At 39.5% G+C, this 17,475-nt stretch overlaps 1 protein-coding gene across 6 annotated transcripts in view; it reads right to left on the bottom strand.

Moving 5' to 3' along the window:
• The window catches only part of LOC111874503 (L-threonine 3-dehydrogenase, mitochondrial), a 47,915-nt gene that overhangs the window by 25,636 nt on the left and 4,804 nt on the right, over positions 1–17,475 (bottom strand). For 2 of the 6 annotated variants that reach the window (XM_023870061.2, XM_023870064.2), the window contains exons 1-2: positions 10,051–10,119; positions 2,373–2,550 (exon numbers count right to left, since the gene is read on the bottom strand). In XM_023870061.2, coding sequence (XP_023725829.1) covers positions 2,373–2,496 — 124 coding nt within the window. In that variant the 5' untranslated portion in view covers positions 2,497–2,550; positions 10,051–10,119. Of the gene's footprint in view, positions 1–2,372; positions 2,551–9,825; positions 9,915–10,050; positions 10,131–17,475 lie in introns of those variants that run through there. The other 4 variants (XM_023870063.2, XM_033755472.1, XM_033755471.1 and 1 more) reach the window with 4 other exon arrangements.

Genomic DNA, 17,475 nt, shown 5'->3' with positions numbered 1-17,475 from the left:
TTGTAACCCCTGTACACTCTACAGTATGTACATCATTTAGTGGATTCAAGCAAATCCAGTTAAGAACGCCCAAGTGAAGGTGAAATGAAGTGAAGTGTGGTGAGGATATGAAGGGTGCGTAAGTGAAGTGCTGTGGAATGAAGTGAAGGCCATTCTGAAACGTGAGTGCATAAGTTCATGACATTAAGTATTTCATTACTGTTACTGTTTAGTGTATAGTGTACATACTTTTATGACTACTGATTTGTAGAATTGTAGCTTTAATTATATTTGTTGTAGTTGTAATTGTATTTGCATTGTATTCATTGTGCGCAGTGTGTCCTTTATTGTTTTGTGGTTCTTGCGTGCTGTGTTTTGTTTGAACTTGTTATTTTGTGTTACGTGTTAAAACCCATTTGCAAATAAAATAAATAATAATGTGACGTGCCGCCAGGAAGGCCGGACGATAAGAAACCCATCACTGGTCAACGGCTAGCAAATGTTGCCCCGGAAATGAAAGTCTAACAGTGGGGTATCCACCATTACGAAGAGGCTAGCAACGAACTGTTTGAGGCATTAAAAAATGTATTCCCGCAGCAACAAGAGATTCGTTGCATAGCAGCGGGCGAAACGAAACCCTTCGACAAGTTGTTCCTTATTCAGTCCGAGTGCAGGATATAAGAGCTCGTATCCGACAAAAGCTAAGGACAGTTGAGCTCCGAACAGAGCAGAAGACACTTCAACGGGATTAGCGGTGCGAGAGTGAATAACACTGAAGAGGAAACGTCCGAAGACATTACAAGCGTGAATAATTGTATTTGTGAGTGTAAAGAGTGATTATCCAATAAATATTCGTCCAATTTCGAGACCCACAAAATTTGTCATGTTGCCTAGGAAGCACGCGACAATAATAATAATAAATACGGAGAGTAGAATTGACGTTCATTTGCTATGGAAAAGTAACTATTCAGCACCTGCCAACAACATCATACGAATACTACAGAACAGGAATTGCAAATAGTCATATTAAGAAGTATAATCCAAAGTTTTGATCACGGCTACATGTATTGATACTCTCTGTATACTACATTTGAAGGATGGGCAGGAAATAAGGAAACAGATTAAATTCATTTCAAGACAAACGAAAAGCGGGACTAACTTACATGAAGAACCAGAATCAAGTTAGGTTTTACATTCTTACTGAGCCATCCATTGAGGGTACTAACTTCTGTGGCTCATATTGCGTCACATCACAGAAGACAGTACTCCAAGAAAGGTAAAGCAATCCCTTTAACAGGCCGTGGAGGCCCATAGGGTTGTGAGACGTTGAGGCTCCCACATTCTCTAAACAATCGCCTCGCAGGTGATGGTGAGGTTGTCAGCCCCAAAAATGGTTGAGTAACATCTTGAACAATGGTCAATTTCGGTCAGATATGAAAGAAGGGAGCAAAGATACACTAAAGCGCAACACTTGCCTTGCGACGGGGAGATGCAGTGGCGACATCTGACGGTGGAGGACACAACTATTTGAAGTATAAGCAAATCATTCCAATTGTTCGCGAAGACGTCGCAGAGTCGCTTATTTGAACCAACAACACGTCTAGATATTCAAAAGTTCTTTAATAAGAACGAGGTTGTTACCTGCAGGCGGGTAAATTTATATTTGACTCCTTATCACTTCAACGTCTGTTCCAGTTTCAAACATGAAGTTTCGTTTTCGTGATAAACCATGTTAGTACAATATATTGTGACGGAATAATCCATTGCTAGGCAACGATTCGGTAAGCACCGCCTGAAAACCGGAACAGTCGAGCCAGATCGGACGTCCATTGCTGAGCAACGCCTAGGTAATCACGTTCCCGTTGCAACGAATTGTGACAGTCCAAACCTTTTACAACTCTTCAAGGGACGCTATGGTCCTCTTTAGCCATTTCAGTAGAGTGACTGATTTATTGGGGACACCGATTCATTAGCATGTTATGACTTGCTTTTCTCATCTGGACAGAAACAACTGCCTTGTTGTTTCTGTCCAACAACCGGTCCAATGCGGGGCCCAGAGAATTTTATGTCATGTCAGATTTCTTAAGAAATATGTAAACTTCCATTAACGTTAATATTTTAAAAAGAATAAAATAAGAATCTAACGAAAGTGCGAAATGCAAATTTTGAGATGATTAAGACTGAAAAAAAAATAATTGTAATAAAAGTGAAGGTTGTCACATTTGTTTGTAGTATGAGTCGTTAAAATCCTAAGAAACTGAATCATTTGAAGTTCTGAAATGTTCTACGCCAAAAAACAAGTTAAAAAACTCCCTTGCACGCCTGGTCTGACGAAATTAATTCTTAATTTTGTGTATTCATTTTTTTATCTCTCTTGTTGAAGTTATACAGACCTGTGATTAGTATTCTTGGCGGATCGTTGAGGTTCGGGTCCTGGAAAATATAACTGTTGTTGAGGTACTGACTGTAGACCCGAGTGCCACATGACCGGAAGAAGCGAGACATCTGACGTAACATCCTGCCAAAGCAACAGCGGTATATTACCTCGAAGATACCATAATCAAGTCGAGCCTGAAATGGGGGTAAAAATTACAACGAGAGAACATAAATTTGTTCCAACTGTATTATGTAACATTTCTCAAATGAATTATTTGATACTTTTTTATGTTAAAGAGCCTGGAGTTCATTTATATCAGATTAAATCGAGTTGTTGCAAAGGTGAAGAGGCTATTCGTATTCTGATTTCTTATTATTCTACTGACGATGGGAAATCCTGGTCTAGAAGTAAGTACGCGGAAATGCAACGTTACGGTTGGCGCTACTCACAGAGGAGCCATCGGGATTTTCAACGATGAAGAGTGAGCTAAAGGGCAGAGATGAACTGACCCGCTACCGTGACCTCATGTCTTCCTCCGTCTGCAGATATCTCTCCGTTCCTTCGGCAGGTACATCTCACTTTATTTGAGAAGACGGTGATAAGTATTCTTTCGAAATTTCTTTTTCTTTTTGCCTTGGCACTACAGCCCCAGTGGGCCTAGGCCTACCTCCATGAACTTCTCCGTTAACTTCGGCTTTTCTAGAACTTACACATTCGGTAGGACTCCTTGGGCGGGTGATCAGCTCGTCGCAAGGCCTCTACCTGGATACGAACACAGAAAAACGCACACACACAAATTAAAGATCCATGCCCTGAGTGGGATTCGAACCCAGGATCCCGGTTTCCAAGCGAGCGAAGACAGTAAATGCCTTAGAACGATCGGCTACCGTGACCGGCCTCCACATTTCTTTACATGCTGCTATTTAACCAGTATTGCAATATCTCTATTTGTTTTCTAAATTCTTCAATGGCTCTTCCAGTCCGTTCTGGGGCCCAGGCCTCTTATTCAGTTCCGTAATCATTTTTCATAGACGGTCGGACACCTTGGACGAGTAATCAGCCCGTCGCAAGGCCGCTACCTACAACCAGGAAGACACAGCACAGAATAAACGCATACACACCAAACATCCAAGCTTTGAGTGAGATTCGAACCCACAAATTCGAACGAGCGAAGACGTCTCATGCCTTAGACCGCGCGGTTACTGTGACGGGCTGTAATGTTATTCTGCAGTCTGGTTTGTATCTTCACAGAACGAAGGAATTTCATTTCTGCGGATGCAATATAATTTAAGCTTTTCTTATTCTTTTTATTCTTCTTAAACTCCACAAGAACTGAGCCATGTAATGGAATCAGTGAATTTATTTTGTTGACTTACTTTTATTATTCTGTATATATTTTTGTACGCTACTATTTCATTGTCAGTTTTATTAGATTGTCAAAGGAGAATTTTGACCCAACGGGTTGCTTTCCTTGAATGTCATTCCTCTCTCAATTATCACTCACTCATTCATGGAGCTGAGCCCTCCTTGAGCAACAACTTAAGAAGTTCCCGGCTTTTTATGGAACCCGAAGGTTCATTATCGTGTTCACAAGTGCCCTCCACTGGTCCATATCCTGAGCCAGATCGATGCAGTCCATACCATTCCATCCTATCTCTCTAAGACCCATCTTAATATTTTTGACCTATCTACATCTCGGTTTTCCTAGTGGTCTCCTTCCTTCTGGCTTTACAACCAATATCCCATACGCATTCCTCGTTTCCCCCCATTCGTGCTGCATGCCCTGCAAATCTCATCCTCCTTGACTTGATCATTCTAAATTACTTGAAGAAGAGTTCAAGCTATGAAGCTCCTCATTATACAGTTTACTCCAACCTCCTGTCACTTCATCTCTCTTCGGTCCAAATATTCTCCTCAACACCCTGTTCTCAACCACCCTCAGTCTATGTTCCTCCCTTAATGTCAGAGACGAAGTTTCACACCCATACAGAACCACAGGCAAAATAATGGTTTTGTATATTCTACATTTTATGTTTTTGGACAGCAGACGAGAAGACAAAAGGTTCTGGACTGAACAGTAGCAAGCTTACCCGAGTTCCGTCTCCTCTTAATTTCCTCCTGAATCAGGTTTTGATTTGTTACAGTCGTTCCCAAATATCTGAACTGTGTCACATTTGCAAAACAGCTGTTACCTATTTCTATGTCATAATTTTGCCCTGCATTTTGGTGACGAGACAGTAACATATACTTAGTTTTCTCTGTGTTTACTTCTAGACCAACCTCCTTACTTGCATCAATTAAAGTTTGTGTGTTTTTCTTTATGGTATCTATACCAGTAGATTCACGTCAAGAACATAGACCAGAAGCTGATGTTTCCCATTTAATTTCAGTCCCAACTGGCTTTTCTGGACCTTCTTAATGGCATATTCTGAAGCAAATTTGAAAAGCAGTGGCGATGAAGCATCTCTTTGTTTCAGATCCTTCTGAATACGAAAATTATCAGACAAATATTTACCTATACGCACTTTACCATAAGCTTCATTCAAACACATTTTGATTAACCCAACTACGTATAGTTCCATGGGTACCCCAAACTCTTATCAGAATATTGTACAATACTCTTCTCCTAACTGAATCATAGGCTTTCTTGAAGTCTACGAATAGCTGATGTACTGTCTCATTGTACTCCCATTTTTTTTCCAGTATCTGACGAATGCAATAGATCTAATCCCTAGTTGATCTGTTATGTCGAAACCCACACTGATGATCCTCAATAATTTCATCTATGTATGGACTTAACCTTGAGAAAGAATGTTGGATAAAGTCTTGTATGAAGTTGGTAGCAGTGATATCCCCCGATAATTACTACAGTCGTTAACGGAGTTCATGGAGGTAGGCCTAGGCCCACTGTGGCTGTAGTGCCAAGGGGGGGGGGGAAATTACTACAGTCAGTTTTATCACCCTTCTTGTGAATTGGTACAATAATAGACTCCTTCCACTGATCAGACAAATTTTCCTTATTCAAAATAAAATGAATTACCTTATGGATCTTAGAACGTAATACTTCACCTCCTGCTTGAATAAGTTCTGTCAGAATTTGATTGATACCTGGCGATTTATAGCTTTTAAATTTTGCAATGGTACTTTCAAAGTGATAAGGCTAGGATCAGGTACTAACGGCTCAGCTGTATATATTTTCATCTGCTTGATATCACTGACCCTATGTACACTCAAGAAGTAGTTCTTCAACCTATTCAAAATATTTTGGGAATCTGCAAGTAGATCACCATTCTCATCTTTCATTAAGCTACTTCTAGGTTGGTATCACCTCTTAAAGTCATTTATACAGGTTTATAATGCTCTTGTTCTAAATGTTCGTTGCAATATCATTAATTTTGTCTTTCAGACATCCTCCCTTTTTATTCCTGAAATGCCTGCTGGTTTCGCGTCTTATATTGTTCAGATTTCCCACGTTCATTTTGCTTGGACCCTGTAACTACTGCAATTCGGCTGTTTTCTTTGGTCTAATAATTTTGAGTATTCTTCATGGAACCATGTTTTGTGCTCCTTCAATTCATAATAACCCAGATTCTCTTTAGCTTAAATTTTGTATATTCTCTCTAATAGTTTCCAAGGCTCTATTAATTTCCACCTCAGTGTCTAAGGCTTTCAATGCTGCGAACATTTTTGAGATTTCAACACGATACTGCTCTTTACCTTCAACCTCGATTAATTTCTTGAGATTGAACCTCTCAATATGAACCCTGTGTGTTGTTTGTTTGCTCACTGCCAGTCTTTCCCTAACCTTTGCCACCATCAGGTAGTGGTCAGTATCACAATCTGCTGCCCTGAATGATCAGACATCAAATTTACTTGAATGCCCTTTCCTATATACACAATATGGTCAATTTGATTGTGTGTCTTCCCATCGTGAAATGTAGAATAAACTTACGAATGTTACGATGTGGGAAAATTGTACTTTTGATAGTAATATTTTCGATGTGGTAAAGTTTACTCCATTATCATTACTAATTTCGTGTAAACTCTCACTTCCAAATTTGGTTTGAAAAAGTTTTCCGTCCCTACTTTGGTATACAATTCTTCTAATAAAATTTTCATATGGCAATTAGGGTATTTATCAAATACGTGTTCTAGTTCTTCATAGAACCTATCCTTTATGTCATCAATTTTAACTCCTGTTGGTGTATGAACATTCATAAAGATGATATCACACCAGCGAACTCTTAGTATTATGTACGACATCCTATCACTAACGAACTCTACCCTCTCAACTGCAGATATGATTCTCTTTTGTACGAAGAAAAACCTGTATCTAATTCATGATTTTCAGTCCCCTTTCCATAGAAAAATGTACGTGTATAGTCTCCTGCTGGTGCGATGCCACCTCCATCCCATCTGACGTCCTGTACTCCCGCTAAATCTAACTTATATTTTAAGATTTCTTCTGCCACTGCCCTGAGCGAACCTACCCTATACAAACTTCGTACATTCCAAGTGCCAAATCTCATATCCATTTTCTTCAGCTTAGGTCGTTTATGCAAAGCATCTATTCAGTTCCGATGTGTCTTGTGTACTCTCGTAACAAGCAGCCTTTTTTCAGATAGGAGTTCTTAGCACCACGACCGACCCCCAAGCAGGAGTACTACCCTTTGTCGGCTGTTCGCTACTGCTTATTCAACATATTCGCAGCTACCCACCATATCTGGAGGCCGTCTCCTCCATCCGCAACCTGAGGACGCGCCATGCCGTGGTGACAAGGGACCCACCTAACACTTACTATATATATATATATTAATGACTACATCAGGTATTTAGTTTGCAGCATTACCGTTTTCTTTCTGCATTAAATTTCTGCTGAATTGCAATAGCATTCAGTACCTAATTGCTTTCTAGACATGCCAGTCCTGTGTCCACATGTGAGAAGAATTAGTTGTGTGTTCCGAACTGCAATGTACTGAGAAGTAAGTAGCCATGGCAGTCTTCAAACTAATGTTGGACTACCTGAGGACAACGGATAACAGACTTTATTTCGGTGACCCAAATGAAATTCACTACGTAAAGCTCCAGGCATAGACCAAATTACCCCCAAAATGATAAAAGAATTACTACAAAAGGCCGTGCTGTTAATTACTTTTATCATCAATACTATCTTTAGAATAAACTACTGGCCGAAACAACTACAAACTGCTGAAATAACCCTAGTACACAAACCAGGCAAAGACCCAACCAAAGTTGATTCATACCGACCTATAAGTTTACTCCCAGTTATTACCAAGCACCTCGAAAAACTCCTGATTCAAAGAATAAACAACGATTCCCACACAGAAGACTGGTTACCAGGGCATCAATTTGGCTTTCGAGAACAACATTCAACTGTACAGCAAACACACAGAGTAGCCTGTAACATTAACCAAGCACTCGATCGTAAAGAATACTGTACCTCCGTATTCCTAGATGTAAAGCAGGCCTTTGATAAAGTCTGGCACAGAGGACTATTATATAAAATGAAACAGAATCTTCCCATCACTTATTTGAAATTGATGAAGTCCTTACATCAACTACAAGGAATCCAGAGTAAGAATCAATCAAACAATATCTGTTAACTTTACTATAAACTCTGGGGTACCGCAAGGCAGTGTAGTAGGACCACTATTATACCTTTTCTATACGGCGGACCTACCAACGGATGTTAACACCACCACAGGAACCTTCGCAGATGGTACAGTCATCCTAGCAACCCATGCAGATCCAGCAAAGGCCACAGTATCCTACAAAACCACTTAAACCAAATACAAGTATAGCTACACAAATGGAAAACTGAATTAACGAGACTGAATCTATCCAAGTGAACTACACGCTAAGGCGAGAGCACTGCCCACAAGTAAGACTGAATAACAACAGTATCCCAGTCTCCAAGCGTTAAATATCTCGGAATCCATATGGATAGTAGACTCACTTGGAAAAACCACGTAATCAAAAAACGCATACAAATAGACTTAAAAACCAAGGAGCTAAACTGGTTAACTGGAAGAAGATCCAACCTATCCATAGAAAACAAAGTCCTGCTTTAGAAGACAACAATCAAACCAATCTGGGCTTACGGAATTAAGCTCTAGGGTTGTGCCAGCAAACCAAACATATCAATAATCCAGAGAAGCCAGTCAAAAATACTTCAAATTATAATAAATGCACCCTGGTATGTAAAGAACCAAACGTTACATACAGACCTAAATATACCGTACATCAAGGACGTCATCAGAGAAAAAAGTACCTCACATCACAACAAACTAGCAAATCACCCAAACGACATACTACAGCCACTCGTTGAACCGCAGCACAATCGAAGACTCCGAAGACACTGGCCAGCTGACCTAAAAGAAAACTAAGAGGAACCTCCCACTGAGGAAGGGACTCATCACGTCATTAAAGAGCATCACAGCTCTTGCGCCAGCAAACTGGCTTATAGAATTGTAGATTCTGATTGCTTAATAAAAAAAATGAAATTAAGATTTTTATAGCTGCAGAGAAGTTGGGAAGAAACTCACAAATCCTCTGTGTTATTCTCTTTGCCAACCGGATACGAGTATAAGAGACTTCTAGAACTCCTGTTCATTGCGCAACAGTTCTTTCGCCAAATAATTCCCGCCCTCAAACTGACATAAACAACAGCGTTAATAAAATAGCGCCCTCGGCGTTTTTCGGCATGTCCCTAGCAAGATTAATTCCTTGCTAAATAAAATGTCACAAAGACTCTTTCCGTGGAGCATTAAATTCGCTAATAATCACTAAAATTTTCTCAAAGCGATGATACGACAATGACAGTGCCATAAGCATGTGTTGGCTTTGCATCAGCCTCACGGTTTTCTGTGTTCTCACGAATCCATCACGAGACCAAGTTGATAAAAATGTTGATTCGTTAGGAGTGTGTTCGGTTCGAATCTCGACTGGGGTACCGGCTACGCTTACTATGGTATTTCTTTGTATTCCTCAGTTCCTCCACGAAAATTCTCTGTTAGTACCTCGAATAGGTGACGACCGCACACTTTCAGATTATTTTTAATTTATCTAACCATTCCACAACCTACGGCCTCCCTATTGACAAGATCGTAAAACATATCACCAATAAGGGACCGCAATTTCTAGTTTTCTGAGTCCTATACGGCTATAACAAAAATTCTGAAATACTTTCGGAGTAACTTGCATCTGTATTTACATATAAATTTGTCTAATTTTTTTAACATTATAATAAAACTCAAATATAATTATTCGTTTTTTGACAACCATGGAATGTCTATAAAATTATCACAAACTTATTTGTTGTACAACGGGACTAGATGTACGAATAATAACAATTATCATAAACTCGAATGAGAAAACATAAAAAATATTTTGAGTGAACAGGAAAAATGTCCAATTTGTTAACTCTTTATATGATATGTATATTCTACCTTCTCTTCAGTATATTTCCATGGCAATCTGTAATTGCTCTTGTTGCAAAGCCACGTTTTACCTCTTCACAGACGTTGAGACAGACAAAGTTCCTTCGGCGCTCATAGAAATTCGTTCCAGACCAGAAGAGCGAATTCCTCTTTTTCCCCGTGCAATTCGCGGGAATAATTAAACAAAAAAAAAAGTCGTACCACATATAAGAGTAAATCGATTAGAATTGTTACCTGTGGACTGGACCTGTGAGGTGAGCTGCTTGCACGTGGAGCGTCTGACACAAACTGCAGGACGCAGAACCCACGGCGTAGTGGTCGTCCTTCGAGTACACACTCGCGGAAGTCCGTTAGGAACTTGAAGTTTATGTTAGAATCTTGTTATCTGTGGTCCAGTCGTACCGATGCTAGTGTCTAGGATGGGGCATTGATGATGAATGATGCAGTGCAAGAAAGAGTCCGTCGAAAGTCAACCGTCATTTCGGAGGAACATATGTTTTCCATCTTCAGATTTGAAGAATAAGCCAAGCAACAAAACAACGTGGATCACACAGCAAGTAACCTGCTTCAAGCTAGTTTCCTGTTTGGCTTATTCTTCGACTCTGAAGATGGAGAGGAGGCATGACTCCGAAACGCAGGTTGACTTTCAACGGACTACGCATCATCGTGTCTCAGGAGATAGGGTACTTTACAAACACCGCTGTGAGAATCTCAGATCCTGCATTTGAAAGAAAGTTTTCATGAACACCATCAGGTCCTATGAGCCGGGATAGCTCAGTCGGTACAGCTACTAGCTACTGACTGAGCGACCGATGGGTCGGAGTTCGAGTCCTGTTGGGGGTCAAGAATTTTAATTTCTCGATGTCGTTCATAACGGCTCTGGGGCCCACTCAACCTCCTATCCAATGGGTACCGGGGGTAAAGTGGCAGGGGCGTGAAGCTGACCACTCACCTCTTGCTACTACCGAGGACAAGAAAACGTGAGTCTATACATCCACTATCATGTGCATCTTCATGGCATAGTGCTTACTTAGTTAAGCACAAGGACAGCTTTACCGTTGCCATCAGGAAAGTTTTCTGGATGAATTGGGAAAACCCACGGAAAAAATCAGTCAGGACAGCCAGTATCTGCGTCGAGACTTGAACAGTACAAGTAGACGAGTAGACAGGGTTCCGCTGCGTTAACCTGCTCAGTAATTCAAATCACTTTACTCTAACGGAAGCGTGAAGACGCGTGGCCCAATCCGGAAACCGCTATTTGACAATGGCGTACATCAGAGTCCTGGTACATTATTTTATCATTTGATATATGAAGACAAACACAGCCTGCAGTGCAGTTTTCTCCGCCATTCCTGGTTTAGCCCCTCGAATTTCATGTCCTTCCTCTATTACACGAAATGTTTCGGTCTCACCGCACCATCGTCAGGTGTGTATGTTGTTGCACGTAAACTCTTCATACGGCACATATTAAATTCTTTCTTTACTGACTAAATCAATTTATTGCGCTAAGAAAAAATTACAGATTTAAAAATTAAAAAAAATAATGGTCGTTTGTTGCAGAAGGTTNATAGTCACCGCCGTGAAAGCCTCAAATCTTACAAGGTTTCTTAATGTCGCGTACTTCTTTGTTCAACGTGTGCGTCTGCGTATGTCTTGGTAACCGCGTGTTAAGTTTCCTGTATTGTATATAAACGTTTTTTGTATTTAATCCTGAATTATTTCTTTGGATATAATTGTAAGTACATGCGGTTGAGTTGCGTGGGTGTGCTTGGCGGACTGTGGGCTGTTGCGGCTGTAGTCTGTTTATGTATGACTTGGTGTGATTAGTGTTTCTCTCCCCAGATCGCGTGGTGTCTCACATATTGGAATGAAGGTGTCAATGGGGTATCGTTCATGTGCAAATTAATTTTCTTAGTCAAGTAAATATGATACCTCTGTAATGTGTTCAAGTGTTCTTGTTTCTTTCTTGTCCTCATAACGTCCATTCTGTCAGTTACGGTACTGTATATGTGTCCTGTGTTTAATATATGATTTGAATATCCAGATCATTGTGATAGGCACGGCTCTCGAGTTCTGCATCCTACAGCATAATACAAGTAGGATCAAATTCCATCAAATACAACAATAATTTTAATAACAAAATAAAGCCTTTACATGTTTCGGCCATTGATAGCAATCATCGGAAAACGACCAACATTTCAAAGGAAATGCTTCACAGTATATTAAGTACATGTGTTTTCTTGTAAGGGGTTTTAAGGGTTTGAAGTATGTTTCATTTTCAAGTAATATAACTTTCCATTGAGCTGAATCTTTCTGTGAAGCCCAATGACAGTCGTGTTCCTTCACAGCAGGTCGTCTGCAAATATAATAAACTACTCAGTTCTATATTTGTTCTTATTTTCATATATACAAATGTATATTTTATGTATGTATGTGCAAATATTGTATAGGTGATTTGGATACTGTATACATTCTTATTATATTACTCACCAATTATTGTGTTGGTCCTCTGCTTGTGGGAGCGTTCGTGGTGTTGTGTGCGATGTATTTTGACGAACTGATGTCTCGTGGCAATACGTAGCTCATGAGCTCTGTTCGAATGCACATGCGCAGGCTGGTACTATGCGAGTGTGTCCGTGTATTCTATGGTTATGTCAGATAATATATTGCTGTGGTTTTTATCGTCAGTATTTTACTCGTTTGTTAATATATTGTTGTGTTATTATAGATAAATGTAGGCACTGAATTTCAGGCTTATCATTCGGTTCTTTCTAGATTAGTCGATTATCTCCACGTTTTCTGTTTTCCCGTATTGATGTGTAAAAAACATATTTGAAATTCCAATGTTTTAAAAGTCAATACTTGCACGTAATATACTCGTATGTGAAGCATTTTCTTTTAAGTGTTCGTCCCCTACATCATTGGTTGAAACTTATTAAGAAATATTGTTGCATTTGGTGGAATTAACTCCTAATTTTACTCGTGAATATCTGGAGCTATTGCGGCTATTTCTTACAGCTTGTATAAGTTTTTTTTTTCTTTTATATCTGGTGTTGAACTTCCTACGTGTTTGTTCTGTGTGTTTATTTCGCAATCTAAGCATTTCATTTCGTGAGTGCTGCTCCTGTTCTATTTATTTGTATTTGGGTGAGTTCTTAGTATGTTATGTATTGTGTTTTGTGTCCCGAACACTACATTAATGTCCCTGTCTCTGTATGTAATGTTAGCCAGTTTTTGTTATTAAGAGTCATTTTTGTATTTTGTTTCCGTGGAAGTGAAGGTGCTTCTGTTTTTATATTATTCTACTGGTTGTTCCTTAGTATGATACTAATGTTCAGGGCCCGGATTTTGATGACCTAAAAATATCTTAAAAATGATCTATAAGATAACCAAAAAATATTTAAAAAATAACCCAAAATGTAATTTCTAAATTTTCTTAAAATCAGGTAGATGTGGACTGTGTAAATTAGGATCTTTACATTTTTAGGGATATTGGAAATTAGCCAGAAAAAAATGATTAANGAGGTTCTCGAACGTGAGGGATCGCCTGTTGTCGGGCAACACAGTTTTGTACTTGGAGAAACTCCTCTCCACATCTGTTGATACAATTGGAGCATACTTGAAGTGCACTACATCTGCGGCAGTAAGTTCTTTTTCAATGCAGGAAGTATCAAATGATTCACCAGTTAGCACTTGAGAAATGTGATACAATGTTTTGTATCCAGGGTTTTGGTCTAGAACACTTTCCACTTTCTTTGACACATTTTTTCCAACATCTCCCCCAACATTTTTCAAATCAGAAGCAACTTTCTTAACTAAAGATAGAGAACTTTCGAGGCTTGCACCTTTTTCCTGTACACTTGTGATTCCATGCGTTAAGGAATTGAAATTTGCTTTTATAAAAGCCAGCTGTCCTTCAATTTCACTATTTGAAAATAGGCTTTTAGCAGCTTCAATTGCACTAGCATCGTCAGAGTTCAGTGTTTCGATGACACTTTTCACCGTCTTGATATGATTGCAATAATAAACTGCTGAATCTAACCAGGTACCCCAGCGGGTGATGACAGGATCTGGTGGAAGTGGAACATCGGGAGCCATGGACTTGAAGAGGACTTTACGGGAGAGAGTCTTGACAAAAATTTTCTTCGTCTTGGACACAAGGGTATCAACTTGAGGAAAATTTGCTCTAACTTCCCCTGCCACCCTACGCATAGCGTGCGCTAAGCAAGTAATATGCATCATTTTGGGGCAAAAAGCTTGAATTGACTTCCCTGCTTTCACAATATATGGAGCTGCGTCGGTCACGAAAAGCCAGACATCGTCATGACTTATACCGTCAGGCCATAACAAAAACATACACTTTTCAAAAAGTTTGCAAATTGTAGAGTGATTAACTCTTTCTATTACTTCACTCGTAAGTAGAAACACTTCACCTGGTCCGTCGATCTCCAAAGTACCAATGACAACATTAGCCACGTAACGATTTTCTACGTCACTGGTCTCGTCGATGGATACGAAAATCTTCTTTCCCTGTACTTTTCTCCTTATCATCTTAATGGTGTTGTCGTAACATTGTGACATAACAACAATGAGAATGTAAGATTTGAGGCTTTCACGGCGGTGGTGTTAACACCACATATACACAGTGCCAAATCCCAGAAGACTGCTTTCTTCAACAATGAGAATATCACAACATTTCATTTAATTTGCAATTTCTTGATTTTATGACACCCGGACATCTCTCTAAACCTACCCCTCTGCATTTCTGAGGCATCCGTTTTATGAGTTTATGACATAGCGGTGGCTTAGAAAGCGGCGCGGGACAGTAACAGCATCTCTGGCGGCTTAGAAAGAAAAATAATGTGCCCTCTCACAAACAAATCTATTACGTTTAGCGACAGAGGTTAAAGATACAAAATAAAATTTACTTGAAGAACATAGATTTCTACCTAACGAATCAAATATCTTCAGTTTGATCAATTATTATTATTAACGGAAAAGCGCAGGAGTGTGCATTACATAGGTTCTGGGTTTTAGCCTTTGCTATAATCACACAGAGATTTATGGTTGTTTTGACATCTTGTGATGTGGTATACATCGCAGAACTGTTCACATAACGAGCACACGCAGTTTTCGCTTGGGTCGTGATAAGACATGTTTTTACATATTTTATGGTGGAACCCGTGCACTGCTAGTTTTATCACCACATGTCTTAGTCTCTGGTTGGCGTTGGTCCAGTTCCGGTTTACATGGCATCCGGGCTGTAGAAATCTAGAGGTATTTCTTCTCTTTTCCTCCTTCTCTCCACTCGGGGTGCTACTACATTCTTTGTCGATGGCAGCTGTAGCTTTATCCTCAGCTCTTCGATGAGGAAGGGCTCCCGTGTCAATTCATATGTTATTCAGTTTGATCAAAGAATGTCAATTATTAAAAAACGTGAAAGATAACCAAAATTGATGTAAAACGTGAAAAAATTACGAAAAATGAAGTAAAAACTTGTAAAAATTACCTAAAACTTAAAACATACAAAATATGGCAAAAAATGCACAATAAAATTCACATTTTTATAAGTAGAGGTTCATAATCTGGGCTTTAGTAATTAAAAGCAACCTCTACTACATAAAGAAAAAAAGATGACATGTCATCAAAATCCGGGTCCTGTTAATGATTATTAGTTCAGTACCTTTTGCTACGTTCGTTATTGGGTAAGTGTGTGTACCCTGTTTAGTAGGTAAATGACGCTTGATATTTTATGTTTATGTCAATGACATGACCTATTGTGCATTATGACATCTCTTGGAGTGGGACTTATACATACTGAAAAATTTTAGATTTACCGTATTTACGCATGTATAGGCCGCGTGCGTGTATAGGCCGCAGCACAATTTTCAGAGAGAAATTATAGAAAAAATAATTTCAGGAGTAGAAATTATTCCGAAATTTGGCAACGTTAATTTTTTTTAAAATGAAGTGTGATTTCGAATATTTCGAATATAAGCCGTACCCCAGTTTTCCTCTTGAATTTTTGGCAAAAAATGTGCGGCCTATACATGCGTAAATACGGTATATCTTGGCGAGGTATTTTGAGTTCTAAGAACTGGCTTGAGTTGCATGGTCCATTTTCTATCACAAATGGTTGCAGTTTGTTAAATTTGTTTAGGTTCTGCTCTGTATTTCTCTTATGATTCTGAATCAATTAAATCACAAAGAACGAAACAAGACATATATTGCACACATCTATAGACAATAATTACTTACAGTTTGACGAGCAATGTTATAAAGAAGTGGGTGGATTACCAATAGATGCTTCAATATGAGCAGTGCTTGCAGAAATATGCTTAAAACACATGGCCCGCTATGCAATGTACCCAAACCTTATAAAATATGATATAGTAGCATACTTCCGAAACTCGGATGTCATTCTAATTCTCTATGACAGTAATGAGACAAACATCATCAGAAAATTACAATATTTGTTTTTCATCATATCATGGGAACTAAACCGCCATGCTGGAGTCTCGCTTATGTCATAGGACTTTGCTTACACGGGGTTAGAAGTCCGACAAAATGTGTTTACACAAATGAGAGCCTGCGTTATAGCGCGGAACGGATATAAATTCTTCCTGCATGTTTAATATTCTTATTCAGATAACACATATTCACTGATAATATCGTAAATAGGGCGAATAAAATATGCAAGACCACAGAATCTGTACTTCGGGTGGTGCACACGCAGATGTGGATGTCTCAGAATCGATCTACAAAACAGGCAGTTGGAAATGATTACACTTCAGCAATATGGAACACAAACAACTAGATTAAAATAGCTGGCAAAAAGAGCCTGCAAGTATGGTGCTAATTAGAAGGACTGTAATTTTTTTAACGATATATTTATGGAAGTGGATTGACAGTGGGTGCAAAGGAAATTCAAAGACCCCATGGGTAAACTAGTGAAAGACTTAGGTTTCTCTGCATCTTTAAGGAAAGTAATATTTTTCCTTAAATAATTAGAGGCAAATACATCACATCCATTGGTGATGTGGTAGATGCCAACACATGTTCTGATATAAAGGATTACGTTCAAGCTTAAAGCAATTAGAATGTTCATTATTCAGACATACGATAAGTTTCATAATGCAAAGATTTTTTTTTTCATTGGCACTACAGCCCCAGTGGGCCTAGGCTTACCTCCATGAACCTCTCCGTTCAATCGGTTTTTCTTGATCTTACACATTCGGTAGGACTCCTTGGGCGGGTGATCAGCTCGTCGCAAGGCCTCTACCCGTACACAAACACAGAAAAACGCACACACAAACTAAACAGCCATGCCCTGAGTGGGATTCGAACCCACAATCCCCGGTTTCCAAGCCAGCGAAAACAGTACATGTCTTAGACCGCTCGGCTACCTTGACCGGCAACGCAAAGATTATTGTCAAATGAAATATCATATTTCTACCGTCCTTTCTTGCTCTTGCCGTTGTCGCCGCTGCCGTCTTTGGTCGTTTGGCTCGCAGCTAGGGCGGGCTTTACCTGACTAAACCGCTTCTCCGACTCCACCACTGCTCTTCACTATGGAAAAGGGGTTTAAGTTCCGGGACTTGGCCTGGATTGTCTATGGGCGCCAGCAACTGTGGATACAGCTGCGAAGTGAAGGGAAAA

This window comes from Cryptotermes secundus, unplaced genomic scaffold (genome assembly GCF_002891405.2).
Source record: "Cryptotermes secundus unplaced genomic scaffold, Csec_1.0 scaffold561, whole genome shotgun sequence".
NCBI lineage: Eukaryota > Metazoa > Arthropoda > Insecta > Blattodea > Kalotermitidae > Cryptotermes > Cryptotermes secundus.
Note: the sequence above shows the minus strand (reverse complement) of the source record. Positions and strands in the feature narration are given on the sequence as shown.